This window comes from Petaurus breviceps, unplaced genomic scaffold (genome assembly GCF_028583685.1).
Source record: "Petaurus breviceps papuanus isolate PSGF00001 unplaced genomic scaffold, PetGlider_PUasm1.0 90779, whole genome shotgun sequence".
Classification (NCBI taxonomy): Eukaryota; Metazoa; Chordata; class Mammalia; order Diprotodontia; family Petauridae; genus Petaurus; species Petaurus breviceps.
The window spans coordinates 274,819-293,559 of NW_027187344.1; the positions used below are offsets into that span (position 1 = coordinate 274,819).

General features: G+C 44.3%; 1 protein-coding gene across 5 annotated transcripts in view; it reads left to right on the top strand.

The window, feature by feature from the left end:
* Positions 1-18,474, top strand: part of GPSM1 (G protein signaling modulator 1) — a 134,708-nt gene extending 116,234 nt beyond the window's left edge. For all 5 annotated transcript variants that reach the window (XM_069069184.1, XM_069069183.1, XM_069069186.1 and 2 more), the window contains 3 exons: positions 7,895-8,051; positions 9,798-10,006; positions 14,853-18,474. In XM_069069184.1, coding sequence (XP_068925285.1) covers positions 7,895-8,051; positions 9,798-10,006; positions 14,853-15,062 — 576 coding nt within the window. In that variant the 3' untranslated portion in view covers positions 15,063-18,474. The remainder of the gene's footprint in view (positions 1-7,894; positions 8,052-9,797; positions 10,007-14,852) is intronic.
* Positions 18,475-18,741: the final 267 nt, after the last annotated feature.

An 18,741-nucleotide genomic window follows, 5' to 3' on the forward strand; every position in this document is an offset into this window, starting at 1 on the left:
GGGGGGGGGGGGGGGGGGGGGGGGGGGGGGGGGGGGGGGGGGGGGGGTGATTCAATTCTAAGATCTGATTGTATCAAAGAGCTTGTGTGAGAGGGCTGCTGGGCAGTTTATATATGGGGTGGGGGAGAACTTGTGTGAAAATGATACTAGACTCTTTACCCAGGAAGAGGAAGGGGGGAGTATCGAGAATCTCAAATTCAAGCAAGAGAGATTTGAATAACATTAATGAAGAACTTCCTGGCCATTTGGGTTTAGTCCTAAGGATCATAGAGCTGGGAAAGGAGAGAACTTAAAGACCATCTTCTCCAAACCCCCTGTTTTACAGATAATAAAACTGAGGCCCAGAAGGGTGAAATGACTTGCCCAAAGTCACCCAGATAATGGGTGATTGAATTGGGATTTGAATCTTGGCCCTCCTATTCCAAACCAGTGCTCAGTCCTTTGTACCACACAGGTGATTTACATCATCAACCACCTGTAGGCAGTGGGGCTGAAATAGATGAGCTCTCAAAGTCCCTTCCCACTCTCAAATTCTCAGATTTTCTTGAGAAAGTTGTAGTCACCCAAGCCCGCTGCTGGTTATTTGTCAAGATATAGACACATTAAATCTTGTATGTTCCTCATGTAAAGGATATTGGGGAGGGGAGGGGTTTCAAGTCAGAGGCTGGGGCTGGGGATAAGAGATTTCAGTACCAGTGCCATTTCCACAATATTTTTGCTTGCATCTGGCCATCAGCATTGGCTGAACAGTATCTTTGTCCCAGGAATGGAAGCAGGACCAAGGGAAGTGATCTTTAATGTTAGGTTAAGAAACTCGGAAATTGGAAGTATTTGATTCTAATCCTATTTCCTTCACTAACCCTTTTGGGCCATGGAATTTAAACAGATGATGGTCTGGGGTACACAGTCTATTTTCCCCTGTAGCTTTTCAGGAGGCAAGAGCAGACCTTCTAGATCAACTGAAGAAAGATAACTCTTACAATTATTCCAAGAGAGAACCCTCTCTTAGCTGTTACTGAGCACTGAGGGAAAATATCATCCCCTCCCCCCACCATGATCCTGCAAAAAGATTCCCTTCATAGGTTCACAATAGCCTGGCTTTCATCAATGAGGCAAGGATCAAATACAAAAAATATATAAATATATATCAAATTTTTTGATAAATATATTTTTAAAATCAAATATAAAAAAGAATATACTATTGAAACTTACTGTGGGCATCTTGGCTTATAGAATAAGGGGGTCAGGATATGAATATTTTGATACTTCTATCTGAGACACTCCCTCAAGGAGTATAGCTTGAGACCTATTCATGCCTTCTTGTTCTGTGCTGCTTTTGTTCATGAACTAAGGAAGGAAGGAGAGTGCTTATTAAATAACCGAGTGCTTTATAAATAAGATTTCATTTGATCTTCACAACTCTGTGAGGTAGCTGCTGCTGTGATCCCTATTTTATAATTGAGGAGACTGAGGCAGACAGAGGTTAATTGACTCATCCAGGATCACAAAGCTAGTACGTCTCTGAGCCTAGATTTGAATTCAAATCTTCCATATTCCAGGCTTAGCATGCTATCCACTGTACCACTTAGCTAGGAATTTCCTTAAGTTGATCTTTTAATATATTGGGGATACCAGGACAATAATCGGTCTATCCATCTGTGATCTCTTGCTCTTGCTTATGACGTGTGCACCTCTTTTCCCAATAACATATCTCCTTGATGATACATGGTATGCTGTTTTTGACATGTAAATTATCATTAGTAATATGTGAAGTTCTACTTGCCACAGTGTGTCTTTCCGGTGCTCGTTGAGTCATCTGTAATTTTATTTCTTTATTTAAAAATCCTATTGATGTTCTTTTTTACATGGCTGTCACTTCCCAATGACTCTCCTCCACCTCCACCTCTTCCCACATCACATAGAAGAACCCTTACTTGTAATAAATACAATGTTGATTTTTCTGAGTATTGTATGGTTTGTAGACTTCAGTAACACTAGTAGCTGGGATAGGGATTGACTTTAGAACTTTGTGTGTGCTCTAAAATGTTAGCATTCTGTGTATAACCTTGTCCATGTTTAGGAAGGAACCTTGAGTCTGCCTCACTGACAGAAAAATATTCAGGTCTGGGCAGTGGAAGATGGGGAGGAGGGATGGTCTTTGAGAAAGACACAGGGATACCAGATGGAAGGGAAACTCCCTTGGGTGTACTGTAAGTAAGCATTCTATAACTTGCAGCTGGCTCAGGATCAACTTTACCTCTGCTGAGGACCACAGGACATTCTGAAAATGAATCCACAGCTTCATTTAGTCTGGGTAATGAGCAGGTGAAAGACTCCAAGGCTTGGCAGAGTTGGGACACCCACAACCGAGTCTCTCCTACTGTTTCCATAGGAGAAAATATCTTTATTTGAAGAATCTTAGATCTCTCTAAAGGGCATCTTGGGTGCTGTTATATACAGAAAAGATGACAATCTCACAATGAGAAAAGGGGAGAAAAGGGAATTACCTAGGGCAGAATTTGGAATGGAGGGTGGGAAGTGCGACTGGAGCCTGAAATACTGAGCATCATAGACTACAATGGGAATGGGGAGGACAGCATTCTGACTGACCTCCTCCCTGGAAGGCTCCATCCTAACATCAGCTCAGTCCTTTGGCACATCTTGCTTTATCAAGATTCCTTCAGTGTAGGGAACAGGTATCACTTTTGCCCTTTACCTCCTATTCAGGAAGGCCCCAGAACTGGGAGCTCAAGTCCTAGGTTTATAGGATCCAGTAAAAATCCTCCACCCATCCTGAAGGTTGTGTACAGATTCTGTGTGCCAGAAACTACCCAGGAATGGAAAAACTGGGAATGGATTATTCCTCCCCAACCCTGAGGTCTGGTCAAACCCCACCCATTAGCCCATCTAAAGTGAGATGGAGCCTGCTCTGGGTTCTACCTCTCTCCTACCTGCTTCTTTCAGGTCTGCTGGTGACAAAACAGTGAAAATTCCCCCTGAGGCAGGCTAAGGCTTCTAAAGCATCTTATACTGGGCCTGGTGCCCAGGAAAAGCAAACAGTCTGGGAGTCACCTGGTCTCTTCCCAGATCAGCACCATTCTCTGTCCCCCAAGGATTTTAAACAAGGTCCTTAACCCTAACTCTCAAGGAGAAAGTAGGTGAGAGAACTCCCTGCCATTACCAGGAAAGCCAGGGAGATGTGATAGAAAAGAATGATATCAGTCAGTAAGGTTTGTCTTCTGGGCCTCCTCTGCCTCTATCATTTTTTGAATTGCATTTCCCTCCACTGGACACCCCCTTCATCTCAGGCCCTTGGTGCTCTCATGCCGTTTCAGCCTTCTTTCTGTCAAAGAAGCAAGGCCACATCCGAAACTCAGTCACCCTATTGATGTTACAGACTTAGGCATGTACTCTTTCCCAGGGGATTTGGGTTTTCAGGGAGTTGAGAGGGCATAGAATAAGGAATGAAGCTCCAATTGTAGAATCCCAGGAAATGCAGTCTCTGGGTGTAAAAGAGATTTGGAGCTGCCACCAACCTAAAAATGTCAAGACACATCATCCCTGATTCCATATTTCCTTTGGTGACTATGGTCAGCTCTCAGTCTTAGAGGCAGCCGGATGGCAGAGTGTGCTAGGTCTGGAATCAGGGAGACCAGAGTTTGAATCCAGCTTCAAATACTAGCTGTGTGACTGAGCAAGTCTTCCTCATTTTCCTCAATTCGAGAATCATAATAGCACCTATGTCATGGGGTGGTTGTGAATTTCAAACAAGCTAATATTTGTAAAGTGCTTAGCACAGTGCCTGGAACATAATAGGTGCTTAATAAACACTCATCCCCTCACTCAGTAAATGTTTGTTACCTCCTCTTCTATCCTTTCCATTTCGAAGACTAAATGGGAGGATTGGGATCTTGACCTAAGTTTGGGAGGGTCCAAGTCAGAGTCCTATTGAACCATAGACAGGTTGGGGGGAGGGGATTATAGGCTAGTGGAATAGCCAGTGTGACTTCAAGATAAACACCCTCTAATGGTCACTGTCAAAAAAAAATACACTTCCACTCCTCCTTGACTTTAGTTGCAAAAATAGATAGTCCATGAGTTCCCCTCCAGGCCACCATCTGCTTGGGTCAGGGACAAGTGTTTCTGGTTCTGGTATAGTCCCTCCCCTGGGATTATCGGCACTGGGAGCTTCCTGGTGCCTCCAAAAGGGTGGTTGTGGGTCAGGAGATTCAGGGCTTGTGGAGGTGGCCCCAGAGGGAAGGAAACACTTTGGGATTGCTTGGATCTGGAGAGTGGGAGATCCTAAGAATGTGAGTAACACTCTCTGGGGTCAGCCTCACCCTCCCTCCAAGTCAAGTTCCTGACTCCACCTAAGGGGCAATTTGCAAGAATCTAGAAGCTCCACCTGATGCTTGTCACACATCTTAGGGACATCCCCCAACATCCCTAGCTTTCATTATAACCTGCCATGGATCTGTCATCCAGGGATTTACCTAAACCTGTCTGGAGCCTGTTTACACTCCCATCTCATCTCACCTCTTGGGGAACTAGTTCTCTAAGTTTCTTCCTTACTGAGTAGAAGCTGGGCATCCTATATGATTGATTTTAAAACTGCCTCCTTCAGGTGGCAAGAGGCTCCTAATTCTCCTAAGGCTGGGTCCCTCTCCTCATAATTTGGAAGGAGCCAAGTCTTGCACCTAAATGGGACAGTGGATAAAGGGCTGGGCCTCAGAACAGGAAAACTAATCCTGCCTCAGATATTTACTAACTGTATGCCCCTGGGCAAGTCACTTAACCTCCCTGTGCCTCAGTTTCCTCAGTTATAAAATGGGGATAAGTACAGTACCAACCTTGTTGTGAGGATCAGATGAAATATCTGTAAAGTTTAGCATAGTGCCAGACACAGAGTAAGTACTTAAAAAGCACTTATTTCCTTTCCCTTCCCTTATCTCTAGATTTCACTGTTAGCCTTTCTCAGTCGATATCTCTTCAGATTGAAGAAGCCTCACCTGGCCTTCCCTCTCAAGGAGAAATAGAATCCTGCAATGTTTTATATAAAATCTCAAAATCATCAGTCATGGGACGGAGTGTGTTGGAGCCAGAGGAGACCTTAACGAACACCTAGTCCAAAAGTCTAGGGGGTCCTGACGCCCAGAGAAAGGAAGAATGGTCACACAGCAGATTGGTAACAGATGAGAGACTAGAACCCAGGTCTCCTGATTTCCAGTTTCTAGGACTCTCTGTCCAGGACCCTGTGATCTTTAAAAAAAAAAAATCTAGACTAATCCCCCAATCAGGACATACCCTAAAAGTCCAGCCTGTTCCTGCTTCTGCCTCCAGCTCCCTGTTCTTTCTAGCCTCTGTTCTCTTTCTTCAAACAACCTCCTCCCCCCCCCCCCAACTTGAGCGGCCTCAGAAATGCTGTGTATAGACTCAGGAAGACGGCAGAGAGCACTTAGAGGGGGGATCTACAGAAAGAGCAGACACAACAACAGCTCTCCTCTGAATCAACTTTCCTGCTCTCCCCCCCCCTCCCCATATAGATTTTAGGGAGAGAACAGGTGATATTTTCTGTATTGGCATCTGAAACTGAGAAGAGAGGGGTATGACCCTCAGAGTCAGACCAGGAGGCATTGCTTCCTACTTATGTTACATTAGGTGGGACACCTGGGGATAGGGGTAGCTAAGAAGGGAAGCCTGAGGACTTGCCTTGTCCTGAGGTCAGGGGGCTGGGTAATGAACCCAGCAGAGAACTGATTTCTAGCAAGTCTTTTTTGGTAACGATCATAAGATCATGGAGAACTGAAATGAACCTTGTTGTTCATTCATTTCAGTTTGTGACCCCATTTGGGGTTCTTGCAGCAAAGATATGGGAGTGGTTTGCAATTTCCTTCTCCAGCTCATTTTACAGATGAGGAAACTGAGGCAAACAGGGTTAAGTGACTTGCCCAGGGTCACACAGCTAGTAAGTGTCTGAGGCCAGATTTGAACTCAGGGAGATGAATTTTCCTAACTTCTGGCCCAGCATTTTATCCACTTTATCACCTAACTGCCCCAAAAGGGACCTCAGAGGCCATCATTTCCAGTCCTCTCATTTTATGGATGAGGAAAATGAGTCAGAGAAAGGTATAGGTTGCTCAGGGTCATACAACTATTTAGTTCCTAAGGTCTTTCCAAGTCTAAATCCAGAAAAAGGGCTCTGGTTCTAGTCCTGTCCTGGCCACATGACCTTAGACAAGTCATTTCTTCCTTGTAGGCTCTACTTTCCTCATTTGTAAAACAGGGATAGTAATGCTTCAAAATACTCATCCATCATCTACAAGCATTTATTAATTGACTATCATGTGCTACGTATTAAAGCAAAAAGGAAACCACCCCTTTTCTCATGGAACTTAACTTTCAACATAGCAGACAAAATATATACATAGAAATAAATCCTAAGTGATTAAAGAGAATGGGAGACGGGGAGAAGAATTAGCAATTGGGAAAATGAAGAGAAGCCTCACAGAGGAGACTGTTTGAGCAGAGCTTTGAGAGAAGCTTTGGAAAATACAGTCTTGCACACTGGTGAGTGAGTATTATTCTAAAGGCAACCCAAAGGTGTTCCTTCAGAAGGGAGAAGGGAGGAGAACTTCCAGTAGGAGGGAGTGCTCTTCTCAGGGCTTTGGAGCCCCTGAATGCTGCTCTGTGGCCAGGGTGGGCTGGCTCCTGGGTTCCAAAGTCCTGATCCATCCAGTTTGGCCAGGCCGGCAGCTGTGGCTTTTCCGGGGACCCAGACTAAATATATGACAGTAGTCATTTAGGACTCCCTTTTACAGAAGCCTTCAAACCTACAATTTGGTGCTAGTGAGTCTAACGTTTGCAACCGGCAGCACAGGAGTTTGGGGGAAGGGTGGTTCCTCAGAGGAACGGTATCCAGCAGTCAGAATCTCTTGAGGAAATTTTCAGAGTTCTAGGTCAGAGTTTCTGCCCTGGACTCTGTTGTCTGCAATGGGTAGCTAACCAGAGAAGGAATCAAACTTAGGGAGAACCCTACATTAGACCTGGGAATTCAAGTCAGTATCCATCTCACAGAGAGTACATGCACATTGCTATTCCCCATCCTCTTCTTTCCTTTTTCAACCCTTTAATACTCTCCTCTTCAGTTACTGGGAGACATCTCCACCCACACCCACACAGCCCTTCAGCCCCTTTATAAAGCCCTTGTTAGGGGCAGGATGGTACTGAATTATTGGGGAGATTTGACTTACACCAATCACTGATGGCTATTTTCACTTCTTACAACCTAATTTTGACCCACAACATAGAAGAAAGAGGACATGGGGGTTGGGGGAAGGTGGTAGGGGGGTTGGGACTAGAAGCTTAAAAAAAAATGCATCAGACACCTCAGGACTTCTCCCCCAAATCACCTGTTTCCTGTCTATCAGTGTAAAATCTTCAAACAATCAAGTGTATTGGCTTTCCTGGTGATGACCCATGGCCTGGTCTGACTTGAAGTCAGGGGCCATATCTTTATTTCAATTTATCTCCCAACATTCAACAGTAGTATTCTATTCACAAAAGACTCTAAATAAATCAACCAGTAAATATTTACTGAACACATATTACATGAGTCCTAATAATGTTCCAAGTGCTACAAGAGAGACAACAATGACAAAAAAAGACACAGGAGTCACTCTGGAAAAAGACTGAGGTTTATTTGACTGTCCCAGAAGAGGAAGAAATAAGCCTATACTCCAGCCATTCATTGAGCTGGAAACCATATCTAGGGTCTATGTGAGAGACAGGGAAGAGATGGAGGAAAGAATAGCTATCTCCAGGATAAATATTCCTCTTCCTCTTCTACCATTTTGACTCCTTCCTTCTTTTTCTGCCATCTCTCCTATCCTTCCAGAAAATCCCACGGGCCCCCTCTGATGAGGAATGTTTCTTTGACCTACTGAGTAAGTTTCAGAGCAACCGGATGGATGACCAGCGCTGCCCCCTGGAAGAGGGCCAAGCGGGGGCAGCTGAGGCTAACACCCCTACTCCCACCCTGGAGGAAAGAATATGTAAGTGGGAAATCAGGTTGAGGGAGGAATCAGGGTCTTGGAACCATAGGATCTAGAGTTGTAGAATGTTAGAGCTGTCAGAGGCTTGAAGGGTCATCAAGACCCTTATTTTACAGATGGGGAAACAGAGGCCAAAATTGGGGAACTGAATTGCCAAGGCAACACGATTATTTGATGAAAGATCTAGAATTAAAACTCAAGTTTCTTAATTTCTAGTCCATTGTTTATTCCACTAAACTGGGCTGCTTTTCAATCCATCACTCCATTTCTAGAGATTTCTGTCCTGAACAATACCAGTTTTCTCAGTGAGTCTCATTTAAACTGAACCAAACTGGGAAGCTTACCTGTGGACTGGATTCAGAGATACCTGGCCTCAGCCACAACAACATAGATGTTTTCATCTGTGTAGATGGGGGCAGCATCAGCACCAGAGATTCTGAGACAGGGGGATTAAAGAGCTGGGGAAAGGGCAGGCAGATGGGTGAATCATGCAATCTTGCTTTTCCCTTTGCTGATTAGAGGACTATAATTACACCCGGTTCCTTCTAATCATTGGGTGTCTGTTACCAGGTTGTATATGTGCAAAACAGAAAGCTGCTTGATTTGCAAGGAAAGAACCCATGCAAATCAATTGCAAAGGGCTTTTTGGAAGTAATATCACATCCCTCCCCCACCTCCAACCCATCCCCTGTATCCTAAAGTTAGGCTTAATAATGGGGAAAAGCATGTAATTACCTTGTTCCCCACCCCCCAGCCTTGCTGGCACACTCCTACAATCAGGGCATTGGAGACACATCCCTGGAGCATGTGTAGGAGGAGAAAGGCCATCCCCTTCTGTCACCTTCTGACAGGCTAAAGAGCTGGGGCCAGGGGACACACAGATGTGCTGAGATTCCCAGTGAACCCAGATGGAAAAGCAGCTATGGTTTTGCACACACAGTTGCAAGGAAAATTATCCCTATTTCAACAGCTATAGGGGATATCCTTTGTCCATGTTTCCCTGTCAGTGTGAGGAAAGAATCAAGATAACTGGACCACTCTGGGAATGAACCCATGACCTTCGCCTTCTGAATGCTGCCCTTTTCCTCCCCTCCTCACTAACCATTGAGGAAATCTCAGTTGACACTTGACAATTCTGCAGCAGATCATGAAGGTGCCTGTCTCCAAGAGGCCTTCGCACCCAGCTCCCTTAACTCCCAGGGGCCAATGCTGAAACTCCTATGGGAAGTAGAGTCAATATGATAGAGACTGAAGATTGACTGAATTCAGGGTGAGACTCCTGGCACCTACCTGGGCCCTCTGTGGCAGAGGCACTGATCCTAGGAGAGTCAGGATATCAGTGGAGTAATGGGATAATGCCTGTTTGGCAGATATTCTTATGTTATCTAGATCTCCCTAAAGCTAGGCCTTTTTGATGAAGAACATTTGGCCAGGACTTAGGAAACCTAGGTCATAGTACCATCTCTTCCACTGATTTGGATAAACCCCTTCTCCTCTCTGGTTCTCAGTTTCCCAATCTGTAAAACTAAGACAGTATTCTTTGCCTTGCCTACTTTGCAAGGTTCTAGTGACTCTCCAAATGAGGCCAAGAATAAAAAACACTTGAGAAAACCTTAAGGGCTCTACAAGTGGAAGGGATTATCCTTCCCTTTAGAGCTGGAAGCTCCAGGAAGAGTCCAGCTTGGGGGAGAGGGGGGCTGGTTATCTCTGTTTCATCCCCTTCTTACAGTTGTATCTCTCCACCAGCTCAGTCATCCCTGATGGCCTCCCCTCAGACAGAGGAGTTCTTTGACCTCATCGCCAGCTCCCAGAGTCGTCGGCTGGATGACCAGCGTGCCAGTGTGGGCAGCCTGCCAGGCCTTCGGATCACCCATAACAACTTGGGCCACCTTCGTGGGGAGGGGGATCCTCAGGAGCCCGGAGATGAATTCTTCAACATGCTTATCAAGTGCCAGGTAGGATCATAAGATAATAAATAGATTTAGAACCAAAAAGGACTTTAGGAATCAATTAGGCCTGGGACTCTTCAACTTTTTCTGTGTCATGGATCCCTTTGGCTGTCCAGTAAAAAAGTACTTGCCCCTTCTGGAAATAACATTAATATTTTTTCCCAATTGCAATTGGAATTGTTTCCAATTACAATTGTTAAAACACTTTTTAATGGTTTTTAAAAATTTTTTTGAATTCTAAATTCTCTCCCTCCCTTCTTTTTCTCCTCCCTCCTTGAGAAGATGAGCAATTTGATATAGGTTATACATGTGCAGTCCTAAAAAAAAAAACCATTTCCATATTAGCCATGTTACAAAAACAAACCCACAAATAAAAAAAAGTAAAATAGAGAATGTAAAATAAAAAGTATGCTTCAGTCTGCACTTGGACTCCATCAGTTCTTTCATCCATCATCCATCAGTTCTTTCTCTGGAGGTGGATAACATTTTTCATCATATGAAATTCCTTTAGAATTGTCTTGGATCATTTTATTGCTGAGAATGGCTAAATCATTCACAGCTGATCATCATACAATGTTTCTACTACTGTGTAGATTGTTTTCCTAGTTCTGTTCACTTGATTTTCCATCAGTTTGTGTAAGTCTTTCCAGGTTTTTCTGAAATCTGCCTGCTCATCATTTCTTATAGCACAATAGTATTCCATCATAATCATATACCACAACTTTTTCAACCATTCCCCAATCAATATGCACCCCTTCACTTTCCAATTCCTTGATATACCACCAAAAGAGCTACTATATTTTTGTACATACAAGTGCTTTTCCTTTTTTTCCCCCCAGTCTCTTTAGGATCTAGACCTAGTTGTGATATTGCCAGGTCAAAGAGTATATGCCCTTTGGGCATAGTTCCAAACTGCTCTCTAGAATGGTTGAATCAGTTCACAACTCCACTAAGAGTGCATTAGTGTCTCAATTTTCCCACATTTCCTCCAACATTTGTCATTTCCCTTTTCTGTCACACTAAACAATATGATGAGGTGTGAGGTGGTGCCTCAGAGTTGTTTTAATTTGCATTTCTCTCATCAATAGTGATTTAGCAGATTTAGCCATATGAAAATATGGCCATAGATAGCTTTAATTTTTTCATCTGAAAACTTCCTGTTCATATCCTTTGACCATTTATCAATTGGGGAATGACTGGTATTTTTCTTTTTAAGCAGTTGGGGTTAAGGTTACACAGCCAGTTATTTTGTGTGGGTGTTAAGTATCTGAGGTCAGAACCGATCCCGGGTCTCCAGACTCCAGGCACTCTTACTCACTGCGCCATCTGGCCTCCCCTATGACTGGTATTCTTATAAATTTGACTCCGATTATCCAAATAGTGTATTTAGAGGGGAAAAAATGGTTTCCATAGTACCTGTGGATTAATTCATTCTTGGTCAAAGGAAAATAAGACCTTGGAATTGGAAAGGACCTTAGTAACTATCTGGTTCAGGGCTTCTTAACCTTTTTTTGTGTCGTGGACCCCTTTGGCAGTCCAATGAAGTCTATGGACCCTTTCTCAAAATGGTTTTAAATGCATAAAATAAAATACATAGTATTATGAAGGAAACCATGTATACTAAAATATGTTTGTCAAAATATATTTTGAAAACAAATTAATGAACCCCAGGTAAGAACATTGCTTCTAGACCAACCATATAATTTTATAGAGGAGGAAACTGAGGCCCAGAGAAAGCAAGGGACTTGACTAATTACCCTCTTAACAAGCATTTACCAGCACCTACTGTGTTCTTGATTCTACAACAAATGACATTTTGGGGAAAACAAAGAAAGAGGAGACACAGTCATTCCCCTTGTGGAACTCACAGTCTCACTGGGGAGATGTCATAAACATAGAGGATTAGAAAGACAGGCCAAGGAGACAGGAGAGACCACTAAGGCAGGCTGTGCTAAAAACCCCAAGTCCAAATCCCAGTAAGTTCACAGAGAGATGGCCTTGTCCTAGCCTATTCTCTGAAAAGCCACAGAGCAAAAAAATCTGTTAGAATAAATAGAAACAATAAATGCTTTAGGAATTCAGAAGCAAATGGCTCCAGGCATATTAAAATTCCTCCCCCTATAAAATTTACAGTCTTCCTAGGAAAGATAAAGTTAATCTACTTGGAACAATTGGAGAATAATAAAGATAGTCCATAATCATTTGCCAAACTTCCCTAAGGGCTCAGAGAACAGGGTAGAACAGTCAAGGCAGGCTTCATGGGGGCAGAAGCAAATTTTTCCGGAGTGCCTTTTATGTGCCTAGATGAAGTTAGAAGATAAAGAGATGGGTAAGCCACAATGTTTCCCCTCACATGATTTAGATAGCTGGAGGGGGAGGAAAAAGAACAATGTCCCAGGCAAGGAGAGCAGTAGAAACCAGAAAAGAACAGCTGCATAGATAGGAATCATAGGTTTAGACCTAGAAGAAAGAGAAAGGGGAAAGGAAGGGAAAGTTCTCCATTTGGCTTTCTGAAAAAGATTGTGACATCTTAGGGTCTGCTGGCAGTAATGAAGGGTGGGGCTATGTTCCACCAGGCACAGAATTTGTTCATTTCAACAGAAAATAAACAAACCAACAGAATACAAGTTTCAGTAAACCAAAAGAAGAACCCCTGTGGCCAAACTTACTTCAGAAAAAAAATAGAAAAAAAATTCTAGAAACAAAGAAACTCTACCTCATGCACTGAATCATGAAATCTACATGTGTAAACACTGCCTACTTAAATTTTCCTCATGGTACTAAATCAATATGTGGGTTCCAGGGATTCTTATATAGGGATTTCTATTTGAGTTTGATAACCCCTCCATCCACTGAACCACATTGCCACTGCCTCATTTAAAAAGTTGCACATTAAGATAGTGGCAATAAGTTAGTCTAGTCAGGACTAGAACTCTGGTCCTCTGAATGTCCTTGGCCCCAAGTCTGTTATGCAGTGTAGCCTAGGGGTGATCCCCCTCACTCTTGGCTTTCTCACTGCCATTTGTATGTTAGTGGAGTAAGTAAGCACTGCCCTTTTTCATTTTGGACAATTTACACTGAGCCGGCTCCAGGAGGCCCCAGGGCGGGAGCTGTCCATAAATTATGCTCAGGGAGAGCCAAGCTAAGCCCAGAGGACGAGCAAAGCCCCTCATCTCAGGCTGCCAGGTCTGGACTCTGGGATGAAACACCATCAATCCTGCCCCTGATGCAGCTCTCAAACCCGATAAATGGGGTTAGATAAATGAGAAGTTCTCTTCCTGAAACCCTGGTCCCATTCTTCTCTCGATGTTTATTTATCTCACTGTCTAACTGTTCTCTAGTTATGACGTTACTTGCTCAAACAGCCCTATTATGGGTAGTGTGGCTTGCAGGGAATGTTAGCTCTGGTGATAGAGTTTATATTGGCTGGACCCCCTGTGGTGACTATATTGAAGGATGTTTTTTGAGAATGTCCAGGTACTCTTAATTGTATAAGATGCCTGATCCATTTAAAATAGTAAGAAACCTCACTGGCCACTGTGATTTAAGGACACACTAAGGCAGGGGAAGACCTACCCACCCACCTCTGGGTTCCTAAAGTTCCACCATTAGAGATTCTTTTTCCTAAGTCTTAAAAGTGTTTAAGCATACCTGGTAAAACTTCCCCAGGGAAGGGTAATACTGGCCACTGTTATGAGACCCACTAATAGCTCAGGAGGAATTGGACATGACAGGGATGAGAAAGTAAAACCTGGCAAAAGGCACATTGGCATGAAGGGGCTGGGGAGGGGAAGTAAGAGCATCAGTATGGGGGGAATCCTAAAACAAGAAGTGAAATGTACCAAAGATGAATTCGATCAACTTCACAGTTTTGCCTTTGTGTCTTTTAGAGTCTGAAAACAGTTCCTATTGTTTTCTAATCCACTATGGTCCATGAGTTGACTGCCCTTCTCATTCTAAGCTACAAAATTTGGAGTATTGCAGTTATGTCACAAGAAGATAAAGGACATAGAACCGTACTGGATAACTGACAACCTAAGTAGAACAGATTACAATGATTAAAATGCCTTACACTTATGAAGAAAGGGCTTTGTAAATCTGTGTATGCTATACATATGTTAGCAGTTGTTGCTATTATCATCAGATTGGTTGACAGTCACCTAGCAGAAAGCAGGGTTTTTAAGGGCAATAGAAAATGGGAAGGGTGAGATAGAGAGAATGGGGCTCAACAAAGACCTGAACCTGCCAGAGGAACCCAGTCCAAACTGTGGGCAGCAGTTTTGTTTTGATGACCCCAGCTTCATAATAACCAAAAAAAGAGAAGTAGAATGAATGACCACTGGAGTCCAGAACCATGATCTAGGATTGGTTTCTGGTGTTTCCTCTACTGATGAAGACCACAGACACTCTACTAGCTGTGTGACCCTCTGTCTACCTCACTCTCCTCAACTGGGAATAATATTTAAACATTAAATCAAATTAAATATTAGATTGCCCACCCCTTGAATCTAAGGCACTCCCAGGGAGAAATGTGAATGTTCTTGCCATATTTCACCTGAGAAGAGCAGGGAAGCTGGTCAGTCCATGAGGTACACACTACCTTGCTCTGTGTTTTCTGCATTCACGACTCAGTATAAATATACATGTGCTTAAAGATCAGTCTCAGAGAGAATTCTATTAGGGATAGTTATAACTATTAGTCATCCGTGTGGCATAAAAGGAACGGGAGCCCTGGACACTAGAGACAAACAAAAACAGCCTGCGTTTTGCCAGAGGCTGCCCAAGAGTAAAGTGTGTATGCCCAGCTGAGGAGTGTCTTTAACTCTGCCTTTGTTTCCTTGCTTTGGTACAGTCCTCCAGAATAGATGACCAGCGCTGTGCCCCACCTGACACAGTGCCCCGTGGTCCCACCATGCCAGATGAAGACTTCTTCAGCCTCATCCAGAGGGTACAGGCCAAGCGGATGGATGAGCAGCGAGTGGATCTTGCCTCTGGCCAGGAAGAGGAGGCAGCCAACATGCGGTCAGATGCCCCTCAGCAATGCCGGCCCAGTGCCAGCTAAGGCCCCTCCACTGGAGGGCCCCCCCAGGACACACCTGTGCATCCCTGAGCCCTCATCTAGGATCTGGGGAAAGAGAGACCTTCTTACCTTCTTCCACCTGTCTCCAGGCACTAGAGGAAACCACCAGCCATGTGCAGATCCTCATGTCCCAGAAGAGGCCAAGAAACCCCAGACATATGGCTGAGCTTGACAAGGTCATGGCTAGGCACTGGAAACCCAAATAGATGTGAACAGATGGCCCTTCTTACCATAACCTCAGCAGTCACTTCCTGGGGTCAAGGGTAGATGTCTGGGGAGACAGTATATGCTAGAATCTTACAAGGGAGTGACTGATCCTCTCCTTCACCCTATCGAGCCCAGAAATCCCAGACTAAGTATGGTGAAGGATGGGGCCCCTCCTGTGCAGATGGCCCCATCCCTGCTGCTTTCCCTGACCTGGTGTATGAGTAGTAAGAGGCAGGCAGAAGCTGCCTTGACAAAGCAGCCAAGCTGGCCCTAGCTCTCTGCCCAGCTAATCCTCTTTTCCCACCCCTCCCCTCAGCCCAACCTCCAGCAGTCCCACTGAGACCAGAAACCGGACAAAGTGCAATATAGTGTCACCCCCTCTGAACCATCTGTACCCCTCAGCTCGCCAGGTTCCTCTCCTGTCCCTGACCAAATGTGAACCCACCAGCCATGCCAGTAGTGGGGATTCACCAGGGGATTCCCACACCATGAAGAAAACCTCCCAAGGAGCTGCAGGACTAAGGTGTGGAAGACACTTCTGTCCAGTTCACAGTCCATTTGCTGGGTATGTACTCCCTGGGGGCACTGGCTAAGTGATGGTACAACCCTCAGGCATCCATGCAGGTCTTAATCAACAGCCAAAGGACTAAGCAGCTTCAAGCTTGGACTTCCTCCTATCTCCTCTCTAGTTGTTAGTTTTCCCAGCATCCATATGAACTCCCCAGAAGCCAAGAGCAGCCAAAAAAAAGGGTCCCTCACCAACAGGTAATGCCAAGATAGTGGACAGGAAAAGATGGGGACAGATGAGAGACATCCCTCCCTCCCCGACCCTACCCCAGCAGCCTAGTAATGCTGCCAGTTCAGCCATAGAACTGTAAACCCTGGAGTGGGCGGTGGGATTTGGATTGATAGGACCTGGGTAGGCCCTGTGGGACAGTCATGGGGGCAGGAGGCAAAGACCAGTGCACCATTCCTTTCTAGGTTATTAGGGTGCCTTCATGAGTCTCCTTCCACCAGCTAGGGTCCATTGTCCTCGTATTGGTCAGTATTGCTTCCTCACCCACTGCCCGAGTCTTCTTCTCCAGGAGTGTGGAACTGAGTTGTTCAGGCAGCCTGAAACTGAAAGAGCTCAGTTCCTCAACTCCTGAGGCAATAGTGGAATAAGAAGGCATTCCTGGAGAAAGGGCTGCTTCTGGATTCAATTTCTTTTTTTTAAGCTTGGAAAAGCAGTATCCATCAATATCCACCCAGTTTAAACACTGGACTGTGATAAATCCAGGCACTGTTTTCAAAGCCCAGGAATGCAAACGCAGCTGGTGCTTTATTTACCCATTACCCCCTGGTGTTTGTGGGTTCCCCTGACTTTCAAAGATATTCATCTGTTGCCCAAACTCTTGGAAAGTCTAGTTAGGGAGCAGAAGACTAACCATGTGAACTTGGGTTTAAAAGGCTTCTGGCAAGTCTGAACCAGACTGAATCTCCCTCCACCCCCTTTGCCCTGAGCTCCCACATTCTATGGGAAGGTGAATTCAGGCTGTGTTAACTTAGTTCTCCTGAAGCAACCCTGGTCCTCCACACTTCCTAAATCAGCAAAGTCAAGGAAGGAGAAAGGGTAGGAGCTGGGAAATGACCCAAATATGCTTGTCCTCTGTGTCTCCACCCCCATAATTTTTAAAGGGCATTCTAAGTTTCACCCTCAGTTGACTTGGGGGTAAGCATAGAAGTTTTTCATTCTACCAACTTAAAAAAAAACATGAGTCAACTTTTCCCTCCATCTAAATCCCAAGAGGAAAACTGTTGGGTGGAAACAGGATGATTTGGGGTTATAGGGATAGAAGTTGATTTGTGACCCTGAACCTTCCCACATGCTCTCCAAGCAGACAGTTTGGGATTTTGACAGCAACTCAGCACCCACCCCTCAAAGATAAGGACAGCTGCAACTGGTTATTGACCAAGGCCAGTTCCTTATGCTCCAAGCCTCTTTTTTTTTTTTTTAACAAATAGCCCCTCCCACTGCTTGGCTCTCAGCAGGAGTGTTGACCTTGGGCCATTGACATACCGATTCCATAAACAAGAATTCACACAAATTTTTCAAAAGCAGCTGACTGGTTCTAGCTGCCCTAAACTAGTTGGGAAAGGCTAGAATGGTCTTCCCTCAGCTGACTTGTAGACTTGTAGAGATCTTCCCAATGACTGAGACATGTGGTTCTTAGAAGGGCAAGTGGCCCAGAAATAGGGTCTCCCCACTGGGAATAAGAAATCTGGGTTTGAGCCATTGTGGGAGATGAAGCTCAGGACCAAGATTTCCCTTGCTCTTCTCCACCCACCTGCCCAGCCCACCCCCCAACCCCACTCCCACCCACCTTCTACCCCTCCAGGTTTCAATCTCTTTGGCCATGTCCTACTATTCAAAGCTTGGGGAAACGAGAAAATGAGACAGAAAAGGAAGGCACAGTCCTTTCTCTCACGAAGCTGACAGACCGATACCTGTCTTTGCTTTTTTGGTTTCATCTCAAGGTCCTAGGTGAACTATTAGATGGACTTCTGTCTTATCCTAAAGGGATATAGCAACTATAAAGGTGTGTTATTTGATTCACACAAAAGCCCTGGGAAGTTGGTAGGACAGGCCCCAAAATGGCAGAATTAAAAGAAAATGGCCCAAGGTCATAAAGCAAGTTTATAACAGAGTTGAATCCATGTCTGCTGATCGACAATCTATTCCTCTTTCTACTATCCTGGTCCCAAGAGTGCAGGTTCAGGTGATAACCTAAGACTGGGCCTGATGTTTTCACAATCAAACCGTGAATGAAGAGGACCCTTCTTCCAGGGGCCAAAGGACAGAAAGTAAGAGTCTGAGCCAAAGTAGGACGTAGCTCCACCTAGGCGGAAAAGAAGCAAAATTAGAGAGGCAGGCTTTCAAAAAAAAAAAAGGGAAAATAATAATAAAAAAAAAACAAGCAAAACATTAGTAATTACCATATACTTGAATGTTTAAGCTTATTTATTTTTTACATCTGCGTTGGTTGTGTTGTAAGTGGGCCATTCCCAATCCTGGAGGTACATTTTGTTTTGTTTTCTCTAAAAATAAATAATAAGATCTGCCAAATGAATTAATATATGTGTAAGTATGTAATTAAAGCCTTGGGGGTTTTGTGCATAATAAAAGATTTTTGTGGTTTAACCTGCATTTGACAAGACTCAGTTCCCTTCTGAACCATGTGACTATTCCAACCTGCCAAGCACCTGGCTTGGGAGGACCTCAGAACACACGGAGTACAGCCAATCCTTGGGTGTGCTCCATCTCCTCCATCAGACTGACCTGCTCTGACCTCACTCACTAGAACTCCCTCTATATCAAGGGGTAAGGTCAGTTTGAACTGATGGAAAGTCTGAATTGTAAAATGTTTTTCAATTATACAGAAATGAAGTTTGTTCCCTTTCAAACACACAAACT